The sequence below is a fragment of the Coffea eugenioides genome, chromosome 6 (genome assembly GCF_003713205.1).
Source record: "Coffea eugenioides isolate CCC68of chromosome 6, Ceug_1.0, whole genome shotgun sequence".
NCBI classification, from domain to species: Eukaryota; Viridiplantae; Streptophyta; class Magnoliopsida; order Gentianales; family Rubiaceae; genus Coffea; species Coffea eugenioides.
The window spans coordinates 11373908-11397559 of NC_040040.1; the positions used below are offsets into that span (position 1 = coordinate 11373908).

At 37.1% G+C, this 23652-nt stretch overlaps 5 protein-coding genes across 7 annotated transcripts; 2 read left to right on the plus strand and 3 right to left on the minus strand.

Moving 5' to 3' along the window:
• The first annotated feature begins 1964 nt into the window (after nt 1–1964).
• On the plus strand, nt 1965–5668 carry LOC113775977 (mechanosensitive ion channel protein 10-like). Its single transcript, XM_027321039.1, has 5 exons — nt 1965–3802; nt 3906–4029; nt 4311–4604; nt 4699–4904; nt 5017–5668. Exons 1-5 carry the CDS (start codon nt 2304–2306, stop codon nt 5294–5296), a joined length of 2403 nt encoding a protein of 800 aa, XP_027176840.1. The 5' UTR covers nt 1965–2303; the 3' UTR covers nt 5297–5668.
• A 346-nt stretch (nt 5669–6014) lies between these two features.
• Nucleotides 6015–6567, plus strand: LOC113772793. The gene has a single exon (XM_027317273.1). The coding sequence runs from the start codon at nt 6101–6103 to the stop codon at nt 6473–6475; it is 375 nt and encodes a 124-aa protein (XP_027173074.1). The 5' UTR covers nt 6015–6100; the 3' UTR covers nt 6476–6567.
• Nucleotides 6418–10085, minus strand: LOC113772791 (replication protein A 70 kDa DNA-binding subunit A). Of its 2 annotated transcripts, none has more exons than XM_027317269.1 (2): nt 9666–10085; nt 6418–8778 (listed from the first exon to the last, which is right to left on the minus strand). In XM_027317269.1, the coding sequence occupies exons 1-2, from the start codon at nt 9923–9925 to the stop codon at nt 7113–7115; spliced, it is 1926 nt and encodes a 641-aa protein (XP_027173070.1). In that variant the 5' UTR covers nt 9926–10085; the 3' UTR covers nt 6418–7112. The 2 variants fall into 2 exon arrangements, with proteins under 2 accessions (XP_027173070.1, XP_027173071.1); XM_027317270.1 differs by lacking the exon at nt 9666–10085 and adding an exon at nt 9602–9632.
• Nucleotides 10086–11038: 953 nt separating this feature from the next.
• On the minus strand, nt 11039–13804 carry LOC113772792 (40S ribosomal protein S3-3-like). The gene is made up of 6 exons (XM_027317272.1): nt 13698–13804; nt 13411–13558; nt 13054–13225; nt 11800–11854; nt 11583–11714; nt 11039–11441 (listed from the first exon to the last, which is right to left on the minus strand). The coding sequence occupies exons 1-6, from the start codon at nt 13725–13727 to the stop codon at nt 11277–11279; spliced, it is 702 nt and encodes a 233-aa protein (XP_027173073.1). The 5' UTR covers nt 13728–13804; the 3' UTR covers nt 11039–11276.
• A 6515-nt stretch (nt 13805–20319) lies between these two features.
• Nucleotides 20320–22594, minus strand: LOC113774631 (protein ELF4-LIKE 4). 2 transcript variants are annotated; one of them, XM_027319206.1, is made up of 2 exons: nt 22352–22594; nt 20320–21037 (listed from the first exon to the last, which is right to left on the minus strand). In XM_027319206.1, exon 2 carries the CDS (start codon nt 20997–20999, stop codon nt 20655–20657), a length of 345 nt encoding a protein of 114 aa, XP_027175007.1. In that variant the 5' UTR covers nt 21000–21037; nt 22352–22594; the 3' UTR covers nt 20320–20654. The 2 variants fall into 2 exon arrangements, with proteins under 2 accessions (XP_027175007.1, XP_027175008.1); XM_027319207.1 differs by lacking the exon at nt 22352–22594 and adding an exon at nt 22234–22345.
• Between the last annotated feature and the right edge of the window lie 1058 nt (nt 22595–23652).

Below are 23652 nucleotides of genomic sequence, written 5' to 3' on the forward strand. Positions count from 1 at the left end.
TTTTAGTCGAATTATTGAACGGAAGATTGTGATCGCATGAATGAATATAATAGTACATTGTGATATATCCAATCAAGTCAATAATGGGTTCCGAGAGCATTTCCTAATCTTTGCTATCATCCACTCAAGTCATTGTGAAAAAGTTTGTGTATGTTATTTATTATTTAGCCCTACCAAGTTATTTTTTTTTGTTAAACATAATAATCAATCTTTATGTCCTCGAATTGGACGCTCTGAAAGTGGACGCTCTGAAGTTTCTAGTGAGGTTTTAGAGACAACTTTAGAAACCTTCCCGGAGGTTTCTGATAATTTCACTAAATTCTTTTGAGATTTTGAAAATTACACTTATCTCCCTTATCCATCTAAAATCACCATTAAAAGTAGTTTATCACAGTGGTGGAACTATTGTCATAATTGCTTATCAAATAATAAATATGGTATTGAGAAATTGACAATTTTTTCTTACATTTGTGTTAAATATATTACAATTATGTTGGATAGTAATTTAAACTTTATAATTTGAGGGCATTTTAGGATATCTATACAATTTTTTTTTTTTTGACAAAGTCTAATATTTGATTACTAAAAGTGTTAAATTAAGGGAGATGGGTGTAATTTTTACTAAAAATCTTAGGGAAGGTTTATGAAATTATCTTGAAATCAAAATGAAGTGTATTCCTAGTACTCCCCATCAATGTAGCATTAACTGCAAAGTACATATTACTGTGCCGATTTAATCACTCTTTGTTGGAAAACTAAAGCCTCTAGCTTACACTACAGGGACGTGGACGCTGGATGCAATAAATTTTGGGATACTTTTAGAAACCTCCCCCGAACTTTTTGATAATTCAATAAAGCTCCCTTGAGATTTATAAAATTGCATATGCCACCCTTGATTTGATAGTTTTAATAACCAAACCTTAAAACAACATTGATGAATACCCGACAATGCCTTCATATAACGAGTTTTAATTTACTTCCCGATATAATTGCATTATTATCTAGCACAATTATAAGAAAAATGTGCCAAAATTTTCATGTCCATATCTACTATTTGATAAACAACTATAATAATAATAATTTTATCATTATGATAGAATACTTTTGATGATATTTTATTATGAATTTAGATTTATAAAATAGGGAGGAAAGTGTTGAAATAGTTCTTTTTCAATTTGTGAATTTTTTGAGTAGTAGGATTACCTTAATTTAGTAGAAATTGTGGGCTAGTTCTTTTTGATTTATTGTTGATTTTGATAACAAAAAAGAAAAAGGAAAAGAAAACAAAGATCTACAAAAACATTGGATTGCATATAAAGTTAACTTGTCAAAAAATCACCTAACTTGACATTTAATTAAAATAAAATCTAGAAACAATAGTGGTAATTCTATAGTTTTGTTGGCGAAAAATAAAAGAGAGGAATAAGATGGAAAAAGACTGAAAAATAGTTTTAAAACACAATCTTAGTATAAGCATACCAAACAAGCGAATTTCATTAAAATGATTAAGAGTAATGTTGTTATCATTTAAAATGGCAAAAGAGAAAGAGAGATATGTATAATTTTTAAAATCTCAAGGGAGTTAAGTGAAATTGTCAAAATCTCCCCTCAAGGAGGTTTCTGAAATTGTCCCATCAAATTTTATTGCATCACAAATTCACAGCGTAGATGAGGATTGCAAATTCTAATTGATTGCACTTGAGATGGATTCGACATGTGACAGGTTTATTCATTTATTTATATTCAACAACCTATAGGTGTGAACCTGACACGTTTACAAATTATAATGTCCTGTGTTCTGCGGCCTCTGCACATGTTTTGCAAACCTTTCCCAGTTGCTCACTTGAGGTAGTCTGCTACTAATCAATCGATACAGTAGTCACTTAAGGATAAACAACTGCTCAAAAAAGGCAACGATTAGTCCTAATTTCCAGACACCCATTGTGGGGGTTTTTTTTTTTCAGGGGTGAATTGTGCACATGTCTGAATACGATCAGGGAGAATAGTTGAGAACATCCGACAGAAAGTTGTTGGGGCATTTTATATATCTCACCTGGCGATGCACTCATTGTCAAATTCCATTCTGGTTGCAGAACAGCTTTATTTTGCTCCTTTATATATCTGCTGTCTTTTACTAGGCTATGGCAAGGGAACAAATTTCACGTGCAACTTGTTCTTGGCTTTCAAGAAAAGGTGATCAGTGAGCTGCTGGTTTTTAGAGTTCTAGAAGTGAGAAAGAAACTAAATAAAGAAAGAAAAGTAGATTCCCTTTTCTTTTGCATTTTGATGCGCATAAGAGGCTAATGGAAGGTGAAAAAGGCAATGACTTGAAGCCACATGGAGGTGATATTGCAATTGCAATCTTAGGCAGTTCACAAGCATCTGAGACCAGCCTGCAAGGTGGCTACCCTAGACATTCAGCAACACCTGAATCTGGAGCACATTCCCTCTCAAATGCTTCTGTTCAGGACAAGGCATCAGATGGGAATTCAACAAATTCTCAGAATCTGAGGCGCAGGCTTTCTTCAAGGATCAGTGAGTCTGATTCAACACTTAGTGAACTCCAGCTTGGAAACCTATCAATGAAGAAGTCCAAATTTTCACAGACCAAATCAAGAGTGCTGGAAGTGGAAGAATCAAATCCTACCAGCTCGACTTTGTTTGGCCAAGGCAGCGAATTGAGGGCTACTAGCTCGACTGCCAGGCGCTTACTTTCCGAGAAGATTAATTCTATGAGAGCTGGTAACCTGCCACCAGCAGAAGCCAATGGTGACGAGGATGATGACAAGAGTGATGATACAGATGATGATGAAGTGGAGAAGGAGCAGCATAAGGGCGATCAGAAAAATGCACGTACTCAAAGGTTTAAGAAAATAGGTAAGAATCTGAAAGCCATGGATGTTATTGTTGAATGGATACTGTTTATATGTGCAATGGCTATGATGGTTGCTGGCTTATATGCTCCCAATCTGAAGACTAGTATACTATGGGGTTTAGAACTTTGGAAATGGTGTTTGCTGGTTGCCGTGATATTCTGCGGTCGTTTGGTAACCAAGTGGGCTAAGGATGCCATTGTTTTCGTGATCGAAACCAAATTCTTGTTCAATGAGAGAGTCGTGTATTTCCTACATGGTGTGAAGCAGAGCGTGCGGGTTGTGATTTGGTTGGGTTTAGTTCTTTTGGCATGGGTTCTGTTGATTGATAGAGGTGTAAATCGGTCAAAGGAGACCACCAAGATTCTGAACTATATCACTAAGGCTGTTGTTTCATCTCTTATTGGGGCAGTCATGTGGATGGTGAAGACTCTACTGGTAAAGCTCATAGCTGCTTCTTTTCATGTGAAGACATTCTTTGAGAAAATTCGAGAGGCCATCTCTGATGAGTGTGTTCTTTTGATGCTGTCCGTGCCGCCGATGCCGAAAGTAGAAGAAAATGGAGACAATTCTCGGCCAAGTGGTAAATTTTGTTGTTTCAGACCTCCAAAATGGTGGAGAAATAAAGAGAATAAGGAGGAAATTGAGGTAGAAGATCACAAAAAGGTGGTGCAGGAAAAGACTAATCATGTACAGAAGAAAGAGGAGATAACATTAAAGAAGCTAGGAAGGATGAAAGCTGGGAAAATGCCTGCTTCAACCATGAAAAACTTGATTGATAGGATAAGGAGCTCAAAGTTATCTATTGTTTCAAGTGCCCTTGATGGGAGCCTCGATGATCTAGGCGAACAGAGGGATATTACCAGCAGATCTGAGGCAGAAGAAGCTGCTTCCCTAATATTCAACAATGTTAGAAGGCGTGGCCGCGAGTAAGACATATATTCGTGCATAAATTCGTTTACCCTTGTCAATTTGATTCCTTTGTTTTGTCTTTCAGGAGATTTAACGCGTATCATTTCGCAATTCCTGAAGGTACATCAAAAAGAGTGATCTTTTACCTTTTATGAATAAGGAGAATGGAACCTGTCTGCTCGCTTGGTTTGAGAAAGTGGCGGAACAAGGGAAGATATCTAAGGAGTCTTTAACTGATTGGGCGGTAAGCCGTAGCAGCTTCCATTCGGCTGCTGCTTCTTTTTTTTTTTCACCTGATCAGCTTTACTACTATGTTTTTTCTGTCTGTCTTTGGCTTAGTCTACCTACACGGTTTAACTTCTCCGTGAACCTCAACAATTGGTTTAGTGAGGCATCTCCTCTTGAATAAAATAAAACGAAACCTAATTTGGTAAATAACATTCTAATATAGAGGATGAATCTCAAAATTTTGAGTTTGGTTTGCATTGCACTGTATTCAGTAGACTAACCTGCTGTATGGTCCAGGTAAACATCTACAAGCAAAGGGAATATTTGTCACATTCATTGAAAGACGCCAAAACAGCTATTGAAGAGCTGAACAGAATTCTGTCTGGAGTCGTTCTTGTCTTGATTGTTGTTGTGTGGTTACTTCTGATGGGATTCGCAACAACCAAAGTACTCGTATTTTTGTCATCCCAAATCTTACTCGTCGTGTTTATATTTGGCAACACCTGCCGGACTGTATTTGAGGCCATGATTTTTGTATTTGTCATGCACCCCTTCGATGTCGGCGATCGTTGTGTCATTGATGGCGTTCAGGTAATTCACAAAGATCATTAGGCTAACTGATAACCCAATCTATGCTCTTTGATCATGCACATGATGATGATGCTAACTCAATCTATGCTCACAGATGATTGTCGAGGAGATGGATATCTTGAAAACAGCATTTTATAGATATGACAATGAAATGATTTACTATCCTAATGCTGCTTTGGCTACTAAATCCATCGGCAATTTTAATCGAAGCCCCGATAAGATGGGGGATACTGTGAATTTTGACGTTGATGTTTCTACTTCATTTGAAAGTATTGAAGCTCTCAAAGCAAAAATAAAAGAGTAAGCTAGCTCCACTTCCTCATTTCAAGTACTACCATCATCTTGACAAAGTAGCAGCTATCAATATTTGCTAAATTTCTTTTTTAGTCGGTAACTTAACGAGCAATTTCAGGTACATAGATGGTAATCCTCATCATTGGCACCCAGATCATAGCGTGCAGATTAAAGAGATTGAGCAAATGAACAAGATGAAAATGGCTCTTTTTGTCAATCACAAAATGAACTTTCAAGATTTCCTGCAGAAGATGAATCGTCGGACTGAGCTTATGCTAGCACTCAAGAAGATTTTTGAAGATGTTGGTATCAAATATCATCTTCTCCCTCAAGAACTGCATATCAGTTACATTGGATCTGCAGTGGCAACTTCTGCATCTGTTATGCAGACGAGATGAGTTCTCAGAGATGAAGACAGCCGACGCCTATCTTGTAGTAGAGTACTATGTATGACTAGAATGTATGCATATTCCAGTCATCAAAACTGCTACTAAAGCACTTATCCAATTGTAATATACTAGTAATAATTAAAAATGCTGGTAGGCAGGTAGCTATGGCCTTTGGGCAATAAACCAATGTAGACCCGAGTCTGAGCGAATGCAAGCAGTAAAACAGACACCGGGCAGAGTGTGTTTGCTTGAGTTTTGAAGCTCATGGTTCCTTTTTAATACTAGTCATATAAAGTTAGAAGTTCTCAACATTGGATTTACATAAGGATGGGAATACCGGCTTGAATGTATAAAAGAATGTCGTCTGATGCTTCTCCATAATGCATAAAAATCTTGGGTGTAGTCCATTTTTTTTTTTGTTTTTGAACCGAGACTGAAACTGTGAGTTTGTCTTCGTGCTTTTGAAGTAGACCCTATAAAGGTAAATACTAATCCAAACAGAATTTCTAATGCTCAGAAATAAAATTTGGGCTCCAATTTCACTAAAAAACTCTTTTTTGTTCCATAAGCCCTTTTCTTTTTCTCTATTATTTGATTGGCGGCCTTGTGAATTAGATAACCCTATCCAAGATAGCCCATTGGAGGAGCTGCCACGTAGGACAAAGAATAAGAGAGACAACCGCATCTCCATTTTCCACCTCTCGTCAACACTCTTTGCTCCACCATTTTTATGTAAAGACAGCCATATCAACAACATCCAACTCTCAAAATTCAGAGAAAGAAACTGTGGGGCTTCAGAGGTTGAGAGAAGCAATGATGGCCTCTACATCAGCAGTCTCTATGGGCGGCATGCCTTTGACCTACGCAAGCCAAAAGAGGCTACCAACTGCAGACAGTTTCTTCAAGCCATTGCCAGTGAGGCCCTCCAATGCTGTTGCAGCAGCAAAGCCCATTGCCAAGTTTCAGGTCAAGGCTTCTTCACTCAAGGAAAAGGCGGTGACTGGATTGACAGCAGCTGCATTGACTGCTTCGATGATGATTCCGGATGTGGCTGAGGCTGCTGATTCTGGTCTTTCACCGTCCCTCAAGAGCTTCTTGCTGAGCATTGTTGCTGGAGGAGTGGTCCTTGCTTTGCTCTTTGGTGCTGTAATAGCTGTTGCCAACTTTGATCCTGTCAAGCGGAGCTGAAAAACTGTTCGGAATAATACACACATTCCAATTTTCTCTCCCAACTTGTATCTATGTTGCTAGTAATGACTAATGTTTGCACTTTTGAGTTATTCATGCCTCCAATTATTATTGTGCTGGAAAGACGTGAATGTCAAAATTTTTTAAGTTCCAGTCCAAAGTCGAGCAAGGAAAACCAGCTTGAGCTTACCAAATGGCAATTTACTGGCTCAAACAAAACACTGAATCTCCTATCACAGAAAAGAATCAAATTCAAGACCAACTTAGAAGCAAAAATGAGAGCAAGACAAGCGGAGAAATCCTGGGTCTTCATCATCATTTGCTATGCCTCAGTCCCGTGTCAGCTTTCAACAAAAGAATGAATAAATAAATAAAAGACGATGTCACTGTTGGATGGAAAAAAAAAATTGGATGACGAAGATATCTATAAGATGATAAATCACACTAATAAATGAGTTAGTAATCGTGGAGCCCAACTCAAACATCAGTAATCAATCTAAGACACTTTTTTTCAGCGTGAATATGGCAAGAAATCAATGGAAATCTCTAATTAAATTTGTATCTCCAATATACAAAGAACTAGAACTATGGCAATGGGAACACCTTGTTCCTTGAGTTATTCTGTCTTCCTATGTATTCAACGGAAAGAAAATTTAGAAATTTGTTCAAGTAGATAGCTGCATTCTGTCGAGCTATTCACCTTCTCAGCCTTGACAACTGTAATTTTCACTCTCTGTTCATCACCATATATTTCCTCTTTGATTTTGAGCCTGAACATAAATTGTGTAAACAGACAGCTCTTAATGATCTCAGCGAATCTCAACTCATTTTCTTCTTCATACTTTAACAAGTACAAATCCTTTGCTGAACAACCCAATATCTCCTCACCAGATTCCTGGAAAGCAGTCACCCACGTCAGCCCCGTATGATCCTGAATTTGGGTTTGAAGAAGATATCTGTAATCACATTCCTCAAATTCTTGATTGCATCTGTCACATAGCCATCTAGAGTTTCCTGACCTTGCTACTTTCTTATTGCACTGTCTTTCCCCAATCATTAGTGGACAAGCTGTGTAGCAAAAAGTGTCGGTCTTTATGAAAGATATTGTGGCCTTGACAGTGATCCAATCTGGTTTATCTGATCTTCCAAGGCCTTCATCTCTGATCTGAGACACAGTTTTACGTATTTCATTCTTCAATCCTCCAGGCATAATTTCCCTAGATATGGACTGGGAAGCAACATCTTTTCCTCCTCCATCAAACCAGTCCCTTAAGATGTGAGCCTCTGAAAAATCAGGGTCTATGAAGAGCTGAGTGGAAGAAATAGTCCCCACTGATTTCCCAGTGAAGTCATTAACTTTTCCAGCTTTGACAGCTAAAACAGGGAAATGCCCAGCTTCTACCATTTCCCGTAGCTTTTGGCCTTCCCGGTTGCAGAAGTCTCCCCAGAGAGTTAACTCAACACTCCTTCCAGACCGATCCTTTAAATTCAGGATTCTCCTCTGTGTTTCCATTCCATTCTTTCTCAAGATAGGAACAGAAGGATTAACACTAATTACTATACCAATAACATCCAATATGGAATTATTCTCAACATTTTCAATATCACTAATAGGCCTGAATGAGAACTGCTGTTGTGGTATTGAAGCGTCTTCATCTGGGCAAAGATCTACAGTTGAACTCGTGTCCAAAAATATTTCCCATTCATTCTTCAGATGGTTGAAGTTCTTTTGAGCTGGTTTTAAGCTACCTTTTGATATCATGTAAACTTTCCCAACTTCAATAATATCGTAAAATCGGTCAACAACGGCATTGAAACAGGTAACTCGTATTTCCCCTCCATCAGAATCAAGAAGATCAAAAGAAAAGACCTTTCCATCTCCCCTGGCATTGTTGTAGCGACGAAGATCTCCTTTTGCAGTCACTCTTGCCTTAACAGCCCAACGACCCTGATAAGGATTCAATGCTGCAATTGGAACAATGCGTGCTGGGGCTTCATTTTTTACAATAGCACCATGGTTTTTGTAAATTGGAGGAGGTTGGTATGCAGGTTGAACTGTTGGCCTGAAACTCTGTACATTATTGCTCCCTGAATTACGAGAGATCAAATTATTGTTGTTTGAGAAGTTTGAACGCCCAGAGTTTTGAGTACCCAAATTGTTGTTGTTAGTCAATGTCGCAGACCCGTTATTCCTATCAGGCACTGATCTTTGAACCCCTGTATCCAAGTCGCCAATCATTTTTGGGTTCCCAATTATGTCACAATCTGGAATTATTGTTTCCATATTTAGGATAACTATTATCCTGCAAGAACGATTAAAAAAATTTTCAAGTCAAAATTAAACAAGAGATAAAATCGACTTTCAATCAGAAAAAGATCATAGAAACTGCTTTTTGGCATATTAGGACTCTCTTAAGCCTGAACATAAATTCATGAAACACTTTTTCCTAAACAAGCTATCCAACAGAGTAATCTTCTTGACAAACCAAGCAAAGTGGACGCCTAACTTAACAAAGTACAAAGCATATACTTAATCCAGCAGTTTGGCAGAAGTAATGCTCATCTTAGTTTGCTGAAGTAGTACCATCTGATTTCTCATTTTAATAGATTTATCTCTTCCTGGTGCTAATTGAAAAGTAAGAGATGTAACTATCTTTTACCCTGGTAGGTTCATATTCAATTACACGTTCATAAATAGCAGCATTGGCTGTTTTTCTCCAAGCCAAGCCAGCTTTCCTCCACCAGCTGTCTCTCAGTCCTTAAAATTTTGAGTACATCGAAACAAGCAGGTCTAAGGTGAAAGTGAAATCATATCTTTTGCTTTCAAATCATAGGAAAACATAACTAAACTCCTCAGAAAGTATATGAAAGGCGGGTTTGAACATTGTCCTACACGCCTATGTTTCACCATTTGTTTTAATTGAATAAAGCAAACGACAGCTAAAACACATAACTTAATCAATGCAACTGGCACGAGCTATTGAAATGAAATAATTAGCGAGATGCCAAAGCAAAGATTTGCTCGTAGACATCTTTATGGTAAAAAAAAAATACATGGAAAAAAAATTATCATACAGAATTGAAAGCTAGATTATAATAAATTCAAAGACATAACTATTTGATTACCTCCAGACCTAATGTAAGACATATATCATTCCTCAAATGCTTAAAGCTGAGAGTATTAACATACTTGCGATTCTGGACGGTGCTGCAGATATAGTCAATCAACTGAACGACGGTACCCTTGCGGATGCGGCCTGACTTGACTGAGTCGTTGAGCTGAGTGGCGAGCATCGCGTGCTGAGTCAGAACCGAATCGGAGATCAAAAGGCGGTACCGTTCCTGAGTGGAGCCAATGAGCTTAATATCCAGAACCTGTACAAGCGGCTTCGAGTTCACGTCGCCGGCGGTTATCGCCGAGACCGCATTCTGCGTCAGGTTCACCGGCATTTTTGAATTCTTTTCAATAGACGAAAATGGATGGGGAAACCCTAGGAAAATGAGAAATTGAATTAGAATTCTGCCGGCCGAAGAGGAAACTCGTACGGTTGACGAAAGGATTTTAAATAGGAAAATGGTGGAGAGCTTAGGGGTATTTTCGGGAAAGAGATTGAAGTTTAGGAGGGGAAAAAAATGGCGGGGGTCAGCAACCGCAACTGACTTCCTAGTCTTGGAGAAACCGCGGTTGCTGAGGTCGTTGGAGGATAAATTAGTAAATTACTGGACAAGCGCAGACTCGTGGTCAAATTACAAACGACAAATAACCTTCAGATTAGGGATTTTTAATCTTCTTTATTAGTACGACACAGATTGCCTTTGTCACTAATCACAACCTTTTCTTAACTTGGATCTTCTCCTTTTACAAAAAAAAAAAAAAAAAAAAAAACAAACACTTGGTTCTTCTCCAAATTGGGCCGTGAGTCTCATGCTTTCCCCCCTCGAAAATTGAAACTATACCAAAACCGGGGCCCAAGTCACCCAAATTTATACGCGTAAATGTCTAGATTTGAAATGAAAGTCAGGAAATACATAAAAAGATTTAAGCTTGTTGCAGCATTTTGCCCGCTTCGTGGTTCACCGATGATATGATATGATGAACTTTGAAACTCTGATGGGATTAATTAAAGTGGCAGAAACTATGAAATAAAAACGCATTAGCAAGTTACTCCGCTACAGGCAGCCGAGAACAGTAGCGTCACGGTCAACATTTTCCAGATTTATTTCGTTTACGTTTCCCACAAGTATTTTTACAAGTTAAATGATAGCCTGGGAATTACTCTTTTCTGTTTGGTACAAGTAACTAAAAATATTTATAGCCACTACAGAGAGTTTAACCTTAATACTACTGCCACCTAATTGAGACCTAATCCTAGCAAATGAATTCCACAATTTTTTACGTAATACGCGGGTAAAACAGCCAATTAGCCATTTTACCGTGTACTAGCTTAGCCAATCAATATGCTTTTCCTAAATCTGGGACTAGAATACATCTATTCTAGAGAACAGCAGTCAATATCTCAATACCCAAAAAAGAAAAATGATTAATGCATTGGAGCTTAAAAATTCAAAATCAAACAGAAGAGAACAAACTAATAAGTACTTTTTAGATTTGACAACAGGGTAGAAAACAAAATCTCTTTGAAGATACAGTTGAACAAAACTCAGGCTCTACAGTCAAAAATTTTGTCAAGGCGTGTTCTACATCACCTAGCATAGTAATTTTCACCAAAAGAATCCTTAAAAATATTTGAATAAATATAACATCAGCCAGCAACCGTCACAGGAGACAGCAAATGTTGCTTTATGCAAGGACCTCAATCTCAGATGCCACCAGTGTCGGCCTGATGTAGTCTTCCTCCTCCTTGAGGGGATGAATTGTGACAAGATCAGGGAGGGGAGTTGTTGGCCCCATCTTTCCCTTCGGATCCCAAGATAGCATAATCTTTACCTTGATACCAAGTACGCCCTGTATATGTATACACGACCAGTTAGATGATAAGAATATCGCAGCACAATATCATGATTGGGCCACAATCAGAGGTAACCTGAATGCATAACCAGATCGCCAAAGAAGGAAAGGAGATGGGGGAGGAGGGGGAGAACCAACCTGCCTCAAAAGAACGTGTCTGACAGCAGAATCGATATATTCCTTGACTGGCTGTCCAGAAGAGATCATGTAACCATCTTTGAATTTCATAGACTTGGCACGTTGAGCCCTCAGCTTTCCACTGACAATGACCTGTAAGATGAAACAAGTACGTTATACTAATGAAGTAGGATGGGCTAAACAACAGCGCAAGGTCAAATTCATATGAATTAAGTACCTCACATCCCTTGGCTCCGTTCTCCATCACAAATCGCAATACACCATAACACGCCCTGAAATACAGAACCCAAGTCAGAAAAGCTTCTAGTTGAGAAAATTGAAGTACTGCTAGTAAAAGAATATTATGTATGTTTCACATTCCAGCATTGAGAAGATCACAGTATTGCAAGGACGTATCATTTCACATTTTGGGACAAATTCATCCTCTCAAAAACTACAGCATGAAAACCTGTTACATTTGCGAAGATGACCTCATAGAGCAGGTCATTTTTCTAGTCATCATCTGACACACTAGTGGTACGAGAATACCAATCTGTTTCGTCAATGACAAAGAAACTAAACAAAAAATGGTAGCAAAGAAGCAACTTCCAAAATCCACATGGTTGATTATATGGACCTGATAAAACAGCTGCCACATGCAGGTTTATAATACTAAGAGTAACCTCTGATTTCCCTTTGTAAACCAAATGTGTCCTCTAAAACGTATTCCATGAACAATCATCAATTTGACAAGGACTCGAGATGCTAAGGACAACAATTTTTTTTAGTCATCATCCGACACAAAATTGATACTAAGTATACCAATCTGCTTTGTTGATGACAGAGCAAATGGAACACAGCACGCTAATGAGCATAGTTCCCTTTCATTTGTCAACAAACAGAAGAAAAACTTTTGTTTAATAGTTCATAGTGCCGATTAGAACATCCACTGCTGAGACCCTGGAAACAAATAGTGAAAGAACTTAGGATTTCCTTATCCCAAATAAATGTACCTTCTGAAACATTATCGCATGAACAATCATAAGGTTCATGAAAATAATAGCACAGAGGAAAACATTTTCTATAGTCATCATCCGACACAAAATTGGTACCAGAAGACCAATCTGCTTTGTCGATGACAAAGCAATTAAAATGTAGAATGATAAGGATATGCAACTCCTTTTAACCTACCAAGTTGCAAAAGAAAACTTTATTACTTAACAGTATGGTACAAGTTGCAAAACATCATAACATTATCAACTTACTGGCACATAATTGCAACAAACAAGAACACAAGGCAAAATATGACAAAGAAATAAAGACACGGTCATCATCATTCTTCATACAGACAAAGACGAAATTCTGCTAAGACTGTTCATATCTATGAGATCATACCAACATCCCACCATTTAATCAAACAGGCAAAAACTACAAGAGGATGCAATGAACAAAACATTACTAATAAACTAGCATACGGACCCAACATCATTACCTCCTGACGGCAAGGCCACCGAGCAGCTTGTATCGAAGCGACTCAGCTTGAGCAATGGCACAGAGTGCCCTGTTGTTAACCTTCTCAGCATACAACTCCACGCTGTTCTCCGGAAACTTAAATCTCTTCTGCACCACCGACGTAAGCTCTCTAATCCTCTTCCCCTTCTCGCCTAAACGAATCAGAAGAACCCTTCTGAGAAACCCTATCCACTAAATTTCTACACCAACACTAAGCGAAACAGTCCAATACTGCATAACCAACTAAAAATCATCAACTACAGGTCCTAATTAAACAAAAATTGAATTCAACAAACATCGGGAAAGTTAATAATAATTAAACTCTAGTGGTAGTTACCGAGAACATTCTGGGTGCGAGTGGCTCGGATAATGATTTCTGTCCTCATGGGAGTTACCCTGACCTCCACGCCAGAGTATCCATCCTCCGCCAGCTCACGAGTCAACACCTCGTTCAACTCCGCATAGAACACTCCATCTGCTACGAACTGCAATTTGCCCACCAGAAATTCGTTACCCCCAAAAAAAAAAAATTAATAATAATAAATAATGAATATTCGCCAACAGTTGTGTTTACACCTACAAGTGTGGCATTATTTGAATAAACAGTATGGACTGAGGAATGACCTTTCTCTTTTTGCTCGTTTGAGAAGCCATGCCGGGGTGGGATCTCCGGCGCGAGTATACTGCAGATGCAATGCGCAAGGCTGTATGCTTTTGTTTGATTTAGGGTTTATGGGGTGGGTTATTTTCCAGAGGGTTTTATTTTTATATGTGGGGAAGGAAGAAATAATCCGACGGCGGAAATGGGATCTAACCAGTCTCGGCCTGAGGGTAGCGGACGGTCGAGATCGGTTTCTGTGCAGCGCTGTTTGTCAATCGATTTAGCGAATTGGGCTCCTTTTGCCTCCGGTTCGGCGGGGCCGTATACAAGTTAGTGTCTGGGGAAATCTTTGTTAAGCCTGTTGAAAAAGTCCACTTTGGTTGGAGTATTTAAAATCATACGGCGGGGAAATATTGGGCCCTGTAAGAAGTCGGTGCTGCTGGGCCATGGGATTTTGACTCTACTCTCAAGGCTGACGAGCCTACCTTTTAAACCTTCTTTTTCTCTATTGAAGTTTGGAGTCTTCCTTTAGATCAAAAAAAATATTTTTTTTCCCTTCTCTTTTGTAAAGTTTGAAATCTTCTTTTATAGCCTGCTTTTTTTCTCTTGTAAAGTTTGGAGTTTTCCTTTAGATCAAAAATATTTTTTTCCCTTCTCTTTTTGTAAAGTTTGAAATCTTCTTTTAGACCAAAAATCTAAAGTGCATGTACATTATCAGTAGTTGTTCTCCGTAAAATAAAAGAATAAAAAAATAGTAGGTGGGCAAATTGCAATTTTTTGTGCAATGTAAAATCTAAAGTGCACCTACATTATTTTTGTGCTGTAAAATGAAAGAATTAAAAACAAAAAAGGTCTGCAGCAGTCTATTTAGTTCAACAGTTTATATTATTGAAGTATCACCAGGGCAGAATGAAGTTATACAGTGGGCGCTGGCGAAATTGGAACATATTTTGGTAATACGTACCAAAATGATGCGGTGGAATTCAATGTATTTCTAACTACTCCAATGATGGAACGTGATAAGATATATCGTCTCGAAACAATAATAATGTAATTAAGAGAGATTAGTCAACCGAAAACCGCATATATTTAATCAGAATGATCATCGGCTGCCCGTCTCTGGGATCAGTTCGTACTTCAAGATCTCCTTTATTCGTTGTTTAAGGATTTTATATTTAAACTTGTCTTGATGACGCAAATCAAGTTCGAAAAGAAACTCAGTTGAAAAATTAGGATGTCACATGAAGTGAATTACAAGAGAAAATGGACCAAGTTTCTTTCATTTGATTTAGAGAGTGCCTTAAAGCTGGTCATAGACTTCTTGTTCTGCTTTTACCTGCGGTATTAGTCCATCCAATGTCATTCCCAAAATTCATAGATGGTTTAAAAATACAACTGAAGATTTCCAAAGTTGGGTCCCCATCCACCATGGATGGAGTAACTCAATTGGGGGTTGAGACTGAGAGGGGTCAAATGAAAACTTCCAAAATTGGAATTCTGTCACGTTTGGTTTGGCAAAGAAATACCCTTCATCTCATAATTTGTCATGATATACAAGCTTGCAATGGCCATTTAATCATATTCTGTTTAGATATTTGCAAAAAAAATTGTTTGATTACATTTATGTTTTTCTAGTTATAAATTCATATTTTCAACCACATTTTTATCTCACGTACGTCACATCATAAAAAATATTACAGCAGCATTTTTTCAAAAATAATCTCTTGTCCAATTGTTTGGACGAAAGAGACACTCAGCTTGGATTTTAGAAAAAGGCTGCAGTAATTCATGAAAGCCAATCGTTTTCCCGCCAACTGTATTTTTATTGAAGAAGAAGCACTCACGCATTATTGGAGAATGATTGAGAAGATTGGGATATTACAGGAATATGCAAAAAAGAAAAGACATATTGCTATTTTTTTGGAATTTTTATATAAATGTGTATTTTAACAATTTGACGTATACCAGGTAAAAAGGTAATTAAAAAATGTGTTAATCTGATCATTGAGCAAGCACGTATTGTTGGAGGATGATTAAAAGGATTGGGATATTACTAATCACCCGCCATTTAAGTGATACATGAAGCAACTGCTAATTAGTACATGCAAAGAGGACGAGCACTTTTTAAACTTTCTTGAAATGATAGGACGGGGAAAGAAAGGATTCTGATAATGCTGTGAAGGAAGTCGCTTAGAAGTGATGTCACCACTTTGGTCCTGGTAACACAATCATTCATGCTATGCTATACGATACCATGACAAAAATCATCACACTGTTGATTGTACTTTTGACCCACTATGATCAAAAGTTGAATCATTCTATGCTTGACTACGTTCCAGGTTGCCGTTTTGCTGCAGTGTTGCCTGTATAAGTCTAACTAATGCTTGACAAGGAAATCAGTGATCAAAATTGCAACCTGTAGAGAGACAGAAAGGGAGCATCAGCATTTGCAATTTTACAAAGATTTTTTTTTTTCACCTGGAAAGAAAAAAAAAATCGCAATCCTACCATCAACTGCTTGTTTTTTTTATAAAAAAAAAAAAAAGTTTTTTGGGTGCAGCAGTGCATGCTTGAAAGAAAAGGAAAACAATTGAAGATGTTCAATCCTGTAATCGAAGTCAGCATTTCTAATAATTATGTCCAATAAATATTCCATTTTGTAGTAGCTAAAAAATCTGTGCAGCTTTATTTGGATAGAGTATTATTTCAAATTATTTGAAATCATTACTGTAGTATTTTTTGTGATGTGATGTATATGAAATAAAAAGGTGATTGGGAATATAAAAGGACGGATTGAAAAATGTATTTGTGATGCAAGCGAAAAAATTTTTTGAAAAAATTTGCTATCCAAACATAGCCTTTCAATAATGTAGAAATACTTGCATTTTTTCTTTGGGGGTTTTGTTTTCTGGAGGGCATGGTGGAGGAGAAATTAGTCAGGATATCCTAAATACTGCTTAAGGTTCAGCAGTACATATTGCGAGGTGTTAGGAAAAGACAGATAAGGGCCTCAAAAGCAATGAAAAGTAACACTAGTAGTAACTGGCAGTATTAGCGGTTCATGGGATTCCTCGGTCATGGGATTTTAACATTTATCATCCCACATCGACCTCGCTTGTCATTTTCAAAGAACGCATTTAGGCCATGTTTGTTTGGTGGACCTGGGAAGAAGAACTGGAATCCATGCGTCCTTTTTACTTCTTTTGCAACTGACATGCACTAACCATTTTGGAGTCCAAAGCATAAAAAGTTTCAATCTAGCCTCTTTTTTTTTCTTTGCTTTCGTTTTCAGACTTGGATCTCACTGTTTGGATTGCTACGTAAACTCATTTTTTAATCACTTTTTTACCTCGCATATATTAAATTGCTACGACAATTTTTCTGTAAAAAAATTCAGAAAAATGCAATCCAAACAAAGCGTTACAGTTTTCCCAACAAATTTATTTGCCAATAGAAATTTGCACGCTATTCAAAGGAAACTTCTTAGAACCACACCACGTAAAAGAGTTCTTTTTTAAAAAAAAAAAAGAAAAAGAAAAACCATCCTGATTTGGTTAGCATTAACGCTGCAGCATGTATCATCATTGCAAAGAAGTGATGTGGTAATTTATTTAATAAGGTAATGCAAGCACGAGCGTGGATTATTATAGTGAGACAAACGTAACTGGATCCGACTAATGATGCGGGTAGCTATAAGATCCACTATTAGAGTATGGTTTCTTTCCATGGCTATTTGCTGGAACCGCAAGGAACAAAAGGAAAGAAAGGCAAAAGTAGATTCCCACTTCACATGTTATGTTTTTATAGTAGTAGCATGTTTAGTTTGTCTTGGCCTGGACTTGGGGACCAACTGATCTGATCTTCTGCCCCCTTCATGATTACCTTAAGCTTAAGTATGTTGTAAAATATTCGATTATGAGTATGACAATCCTGCATCTTGATCTGGTGGTTTTCATCCACATTGTCCTGAAAGGTAGGCGGCTATTTTGATAATCTCATGGGGAGATTCCTAATGGGGCTTGACTAAAAAATTACTACTACTACTACTACTAACACTTCTACTGATTTCAATCAATATATATATATATATATATATTATATTATATTATATGGGGACTGAGGAAAAGTGTCTGAGATCTAGAAGGGTTAGTGCAAATTATTGGTGTCGTAATTGCTAAACCTAAGTTTTGATTTCAGAAAATGACGTTACAAGAAATCTTATGTTTGACATCTTTTTGTTAAAGTATAGGTTTTAGTGTACAACCCAATAACTAATTAATAGGTTGTTAAAAGCTTAATATATAATTACATGTAAAGCGTCTCGACGAATCCGGCATGAGGCAACTCAAAGATGTTTAATCTAGATGATGGATGAAATATATTTACTCCAACAAATGATTGAATAGCAAAAAGTACATGCCCAATTTTCTACTATTAGCAACATGCCAAACAAGAAGCTTATTGGTTTTAAAAGTAACTCTATAATTACCTTATAGTTAATTAAATTTTATTTTGATCATATTCTAGCAGGAAAAAAAAAAAATCTCAGCTACGCTTTCTATTTCATGTTTCCTTGATGTCGAGGCTCCAAAGTCCTAAGTGATGTGAACCCAAATTATTCCTCAAAAATCATAATTTGCAAGTCCCGCCTTTCGTTGTAATGGAAAATCCGTCATGATCCCTTGATAATAGGGTTGTAAACGAATCGAACAACTCACAAATAACACTAGAGCAGCTCGTTCAAACGATCGACTTTACTCAGCATTGATTGAGTTCGAGTTGATCTCGAGCTGCTCGATTAGTCAAACGAATCGAGTATCGAATGTTGAATCTGTTGATATGTTAAATTCAAGAGTTCGACAAACCTTATTGAATGATATATATATATTAGTATATAGTTTAAATTACATAGATAGGCTCAAACTTACTCGGTCTTAAACGAATCGATTTAGAATACTTCATAAAGTTTAGTGAATCAAATTCAATCATTAAAATTCATATTGATCGAGTCAACCTCGATCTCCAACAGTACTATGTCAAGTCGAGCTCGAACATGATACTTTTTGAAATCAATTCGACTCGTTTGCACCTCCAACAAGTACGGTAGATCGCACGACCAATACAGGAAATTCAACATAGGAGAAAGTGTCCCATTTTCAATAGTACAGGTGGTGGATGACATGAGGTACCTGGGAATCAATGATAGAATGATGATCATATTCTTTTTCAATAATTCCCATCTCAAAAAGGTGAGAGCATCGACCTCACAAGGTTGGAGAGAAATCACTATATCAAGGAAGAAAAACCCCAACCTCATCAAGTATGCATTAGATAAGTGACAATAAAATCTCAATACAACATAAAGAAACCATTCCCTCGCAGCAGCAGTAAACCCTTGTGTTGTGGACCTCTCATTCCTAAGAGCTAAGATGAGTAAATTACTATCCCATTTACCGGGGCCACCTACTCAATCAATGAATTTGGGGTGTGTGTATTTCCGTATCTTTTGTTAGTGTGTGCATGTGTGTGTGTGAAAGGGAGAAATGAGAGGCAGTGGAAGCCACTCATAAAAAGGCCATTTAATTCCAACAGAGACTTGAAACAGTCGCAAGAAATGAATACAATGAGCAATAAAGAACTTTAGTCAATTTTGAAAGAACTTATCGTCAACCTCTTTCAGATATGAATCTATGTATGTAATTCATTCATAAGGAAGAACTTGCATCAGTATTGCAATTTCAATTAAACATGAGTTTGATTCACATGCCATATTTTGAGAAATATTTGCCTTCTGAAAAGAGGAAAAACGGATTCTTTGTCTAAAGATAAGAGGATACAAGAAAATCTATGTACTATAAACTAATCAGATGCAAAGAGAAAGAACATAGTAGTAGAGATGGGAAGGGGATAAGTATGCTGAAATATTTAGCTCTTCCCATTCCAAAAGGAGAACCTTTAGGGCCCCCTGTCATGTTGTTGGGGGTCACTGTTCACATAAATCTGTCTGTCTCTTGGAACTGTAGTGCCTTGTTTTGAACTAAGCAAGCTTCTTTTTATCGATTGTTTCCACCATTGAATTGTTTATCAATTTATTTCCCTATCAATACAATCTCATTGGATACAACAAACAAATTGGTAAACAAATGAGGAGAACCAAAAAATTATAAATTGGGGTCAAACGACCATCATCCCTTTCTGAGATTCTGTTCTTGTGGTGCTGTGTGATTGGGAACTAAAAAGATTATCTCAAAAAGCTGCTTTCTTCCAATTGTTTCAGAGCATCTTTGCAGGGATGCATAAATGTGTGACCAGTTCTTCACATACGGATCATGCATAGTAATTTCCCAGCAAAATCAAAGCAGAAAAGGAGTTTGCATTTCATAGGAGAGGTTGAAAACAGTATCTGTCACCACTTCAACTTCAGTCTCTCTATGTAAGTTCTAAAAGAAAAATGCCTTTGGACAGAGATTGGAAAAGGGAATAAAGGGGAGTTTCCACCAAAAAGTAGATGGAAACTCCATTACATTTGAAAGATAGGAACAATCTCCCAATTCCCACATCAGATATTATAGCTTTTTGACAAACTGAAAAAGTTGAACAGCTAACGCAGTCACCTTTCATAAAAATATATTAATTTTGCCTGCCTACTCCAAAGAAAGAGATAAGCTATATTATTCATCTCAATTATCAACAAAGATCAAAACTTTATTACTATGAAACATCTATTCTAGAAGAACACCAGTAAAAAGCCACAAGATTAGATGATACAGACATGAGTACTTGTTCAGTTAGATCTGCAGGTACATAGATACAATCTAAGAGATTTTTTGAGCCATTATTTTTTATGGGCCACTAATGAGAGTTCACGAGTAATGCAACCTTAAACACGTTCCCCCTGACTACCTCAACACAATTGTGCATCCTCTTCTTGTGTACTCCGTCCACTAGAAAGAATGAGGCACTAAACCTTTGAACTATATCTAACCAGGCCTGTTCCTTTTGTGACCAGCTTTTCCATCTGATTTAAAGGCACCACTTGAGTCCCCTTCAGATGAAGCGTCCATGGATTTTGTGAAAGAAGTCGAAAGATCCGCATAAAGATCAACAACCCTTCTGATATTGTTGTTGAGCTCTCTGATTAGTCCCACATTCCTGCTCAAGTTGTCAGGGATCTTGGACTCGTGATTCTGGTTAATCTCATTGATTAACAACCTATTCTGATCCAAAATGTTCTGTACTTGAACAAAGCTCTTCTGAAATGTCTGCAATACCTTGCCATCTATTTGGGTCCCGTTACCAAGGCCAGAAAATGCATCCCCCTCCATCTCTGGGTCAATGGGATTCAATCAAAATAAAGCCAGTGCTGCAGCACAAATTGCAAATTGAAGAACATAAAAAAGCAGAATAATGATAATGAGATTACAAACACAAGAGGATGAGACAATTTTGCAGAATTTTATAACTAACTTTTAAGGACCAAGCATCATCATATCCTCTCATCTGTACTTTGCTTATATAAATAAAAGGAAAAAAAATGCCCAGACAAAACATGATAAGGTATTTATTTGTTTAAGACAATTTGTGCAGGAAGAGACAAGCTCTGAGGTCTGAACTCGAAATCATGACCTCTCTCCCTAGTCTCCTCCGGGGTTCTTCTTTTCACAGAGAAAGGGATCATGTAACAAACAGTGTAGTACACGCAAATTTACAAAAATCGTTTACTATTATTTTTTTTATCATTATCATCATCATTATTACTGTTCATTATTGTTTTTGACATGATGATATGTTAAAAGCAGATCCCATTTCCATAAAAGGGAACTTTTCAATGTGTATTCCAAATACCCACCCAAAGCCTAAGTTGAGTGCTTCAAAAGAAGAATCTTAAAAACCCAAAAAATCAAACTAATTAAAAAAAAAAAAGACAAGATAAACACAGTCAATGATGCAGTGTACAGTAATCACAATCACCAATGACCGAACAAAGCATATTAACAAACCTAACATTCAACAAAAGCTGTGTTCTTTTTCTTTTTTCTTCTTCAATTGACTAAATGAAAAACAGAAAAATAAAAAGTGAAAAATAAAAACGCACTAGTAAAAGAAACTATGAGGAGACTATGAAAACGGGTTTTGCATGGAATTCTGGAAAAGCAGAAAAGAATGACGAAATTGGGAATTCAAATAATAGGAACCATATCAACAACTCCTTGTAGTTACAGAAGAGTATGGAAATGATTTTAGCACAGTTAAGGAAAATCTTAATGAACCCATGAAGCTCCTCTAATAAGACCAAACAAGGCCAAAGGATCTCAAATTCAAGGAATGAATTATCAAGCCAACAAATATAGAAAATTCTCCAATGATACATTTGCAAGACTTGAAACAAACACATAAATAACTGAAAATTTTGCTGCATGGAGAAGCTGTGGATAATAAAAATCAAAACTTTAAGCGCTTACCATCAAAACAACTTAAGAAAGCTACAAGAACTCAACAATCCCAGAAATTATTTGAGCCCAGAAAAAAAAACTTTTTTAACAGAAACAAAGTTCACACCTTTGGTTTGCGGAGATATACTATATGCGTCCGTACAGAGACACAAAATTTGATTCTTTTTTACGTGTATATAGCTAAAAAGGCTTGTGTGGGAGTAAGAGAGTATTTGTACACTTACCGTGAAAATCTGGGAACATTATTGCGGGTAAGAGAGAAGAGAGGGAGTGGGGACAGAGATTGAAACAATAGAAAAGATCGGCGATTAAATCGAATCTCCGGAGGAGAGAGAAAGACAAATAGAGAGGGAGAGGGAGGAGGAGGAGGAGGAGCAGTAGTAGAGAGAAAACAGAAATAGACCCCTCTGCCTGAATTTGTGAGAGAAACTGAGAAAGAGAGAGAATATGTAGATTTGACAGTCACGCTCCGATCCGACCCACCCCTCCACCCCCTCTAGCGTATGTCCAAATAGTAGCATCTAATAAATAGTACTAAAAAAAAAACTAGTATTACCTTATGTCCAAATAATGGCATCTAATTTTCTGTTCTTTTTGTTTTTAGATAGGATATTAGCTATTTTGTTTTTCTACCTCTCTTTTTGCTTTGCATTTACATGGTGAATAAATGAACAGATTGGATGTAGAAACTACTCCTACAATATTCAACAATTGTCTAAAATAAAATTAACATGACAAAACATTTCCAACTATTAATTGGGAGTGTTTGGTCAGTGAAATCATCTCAAATAATAATATTTCGTTTGTTTCATAAACATATTTTTCAACCCATTTTTTTATTTCACATACATCACATCATAAAAAATGCTACAGTAATTATTTTAAATAATACTCTATCCAAACAAACTTTCGGAGAGACTCCTAATCTGACTTCTTAAGCATGAAATAATGGTACATGTAAATGAGTGGATGAAATGTCTTCAAAATCTAACGCGGTTGATTAAAATATTAATCAAATGATCGTGAGCGTTTCATTTTCAAACGGGTTCCTCTTTCTCTAGACCCATCTAAGGCTTGAGCGTTAAAAGGGGGAAAAGAAAAAAGTTGAAAGAGTTGTATCCTTGGAAGCAACTACACATTTACATCCATGTAATCTGAAATTATTCCTTGTGTAGATCCCTATCGTTACTCCTACAATTCAATGATGCTCTAAAAGTCATTCCTTGTATAATTATGCGGAAGGGGTGAAGTTAAGTTAGGAGGGAGAATTGATTTGACCCAACTTCACCTCTTATTCCGACGACACCAAATCTTGATTCTATTTTGATTCTGGACTATATAAGTTGTGATATTTGTCCAACTTTTAATCTTATCCTTCTGCTCAAAAGAAGAAAAAAAAGGCCTGGCATGGGTCAAATCTTGTTAAAGAAAACCGAGAGAAGGAAGTCTTGTACGAGTAACTGCAACTCGAACTAGTAAAAATAAAATGCATTCTCGACTCAAAGCATAGACCCTAATCTTCTCT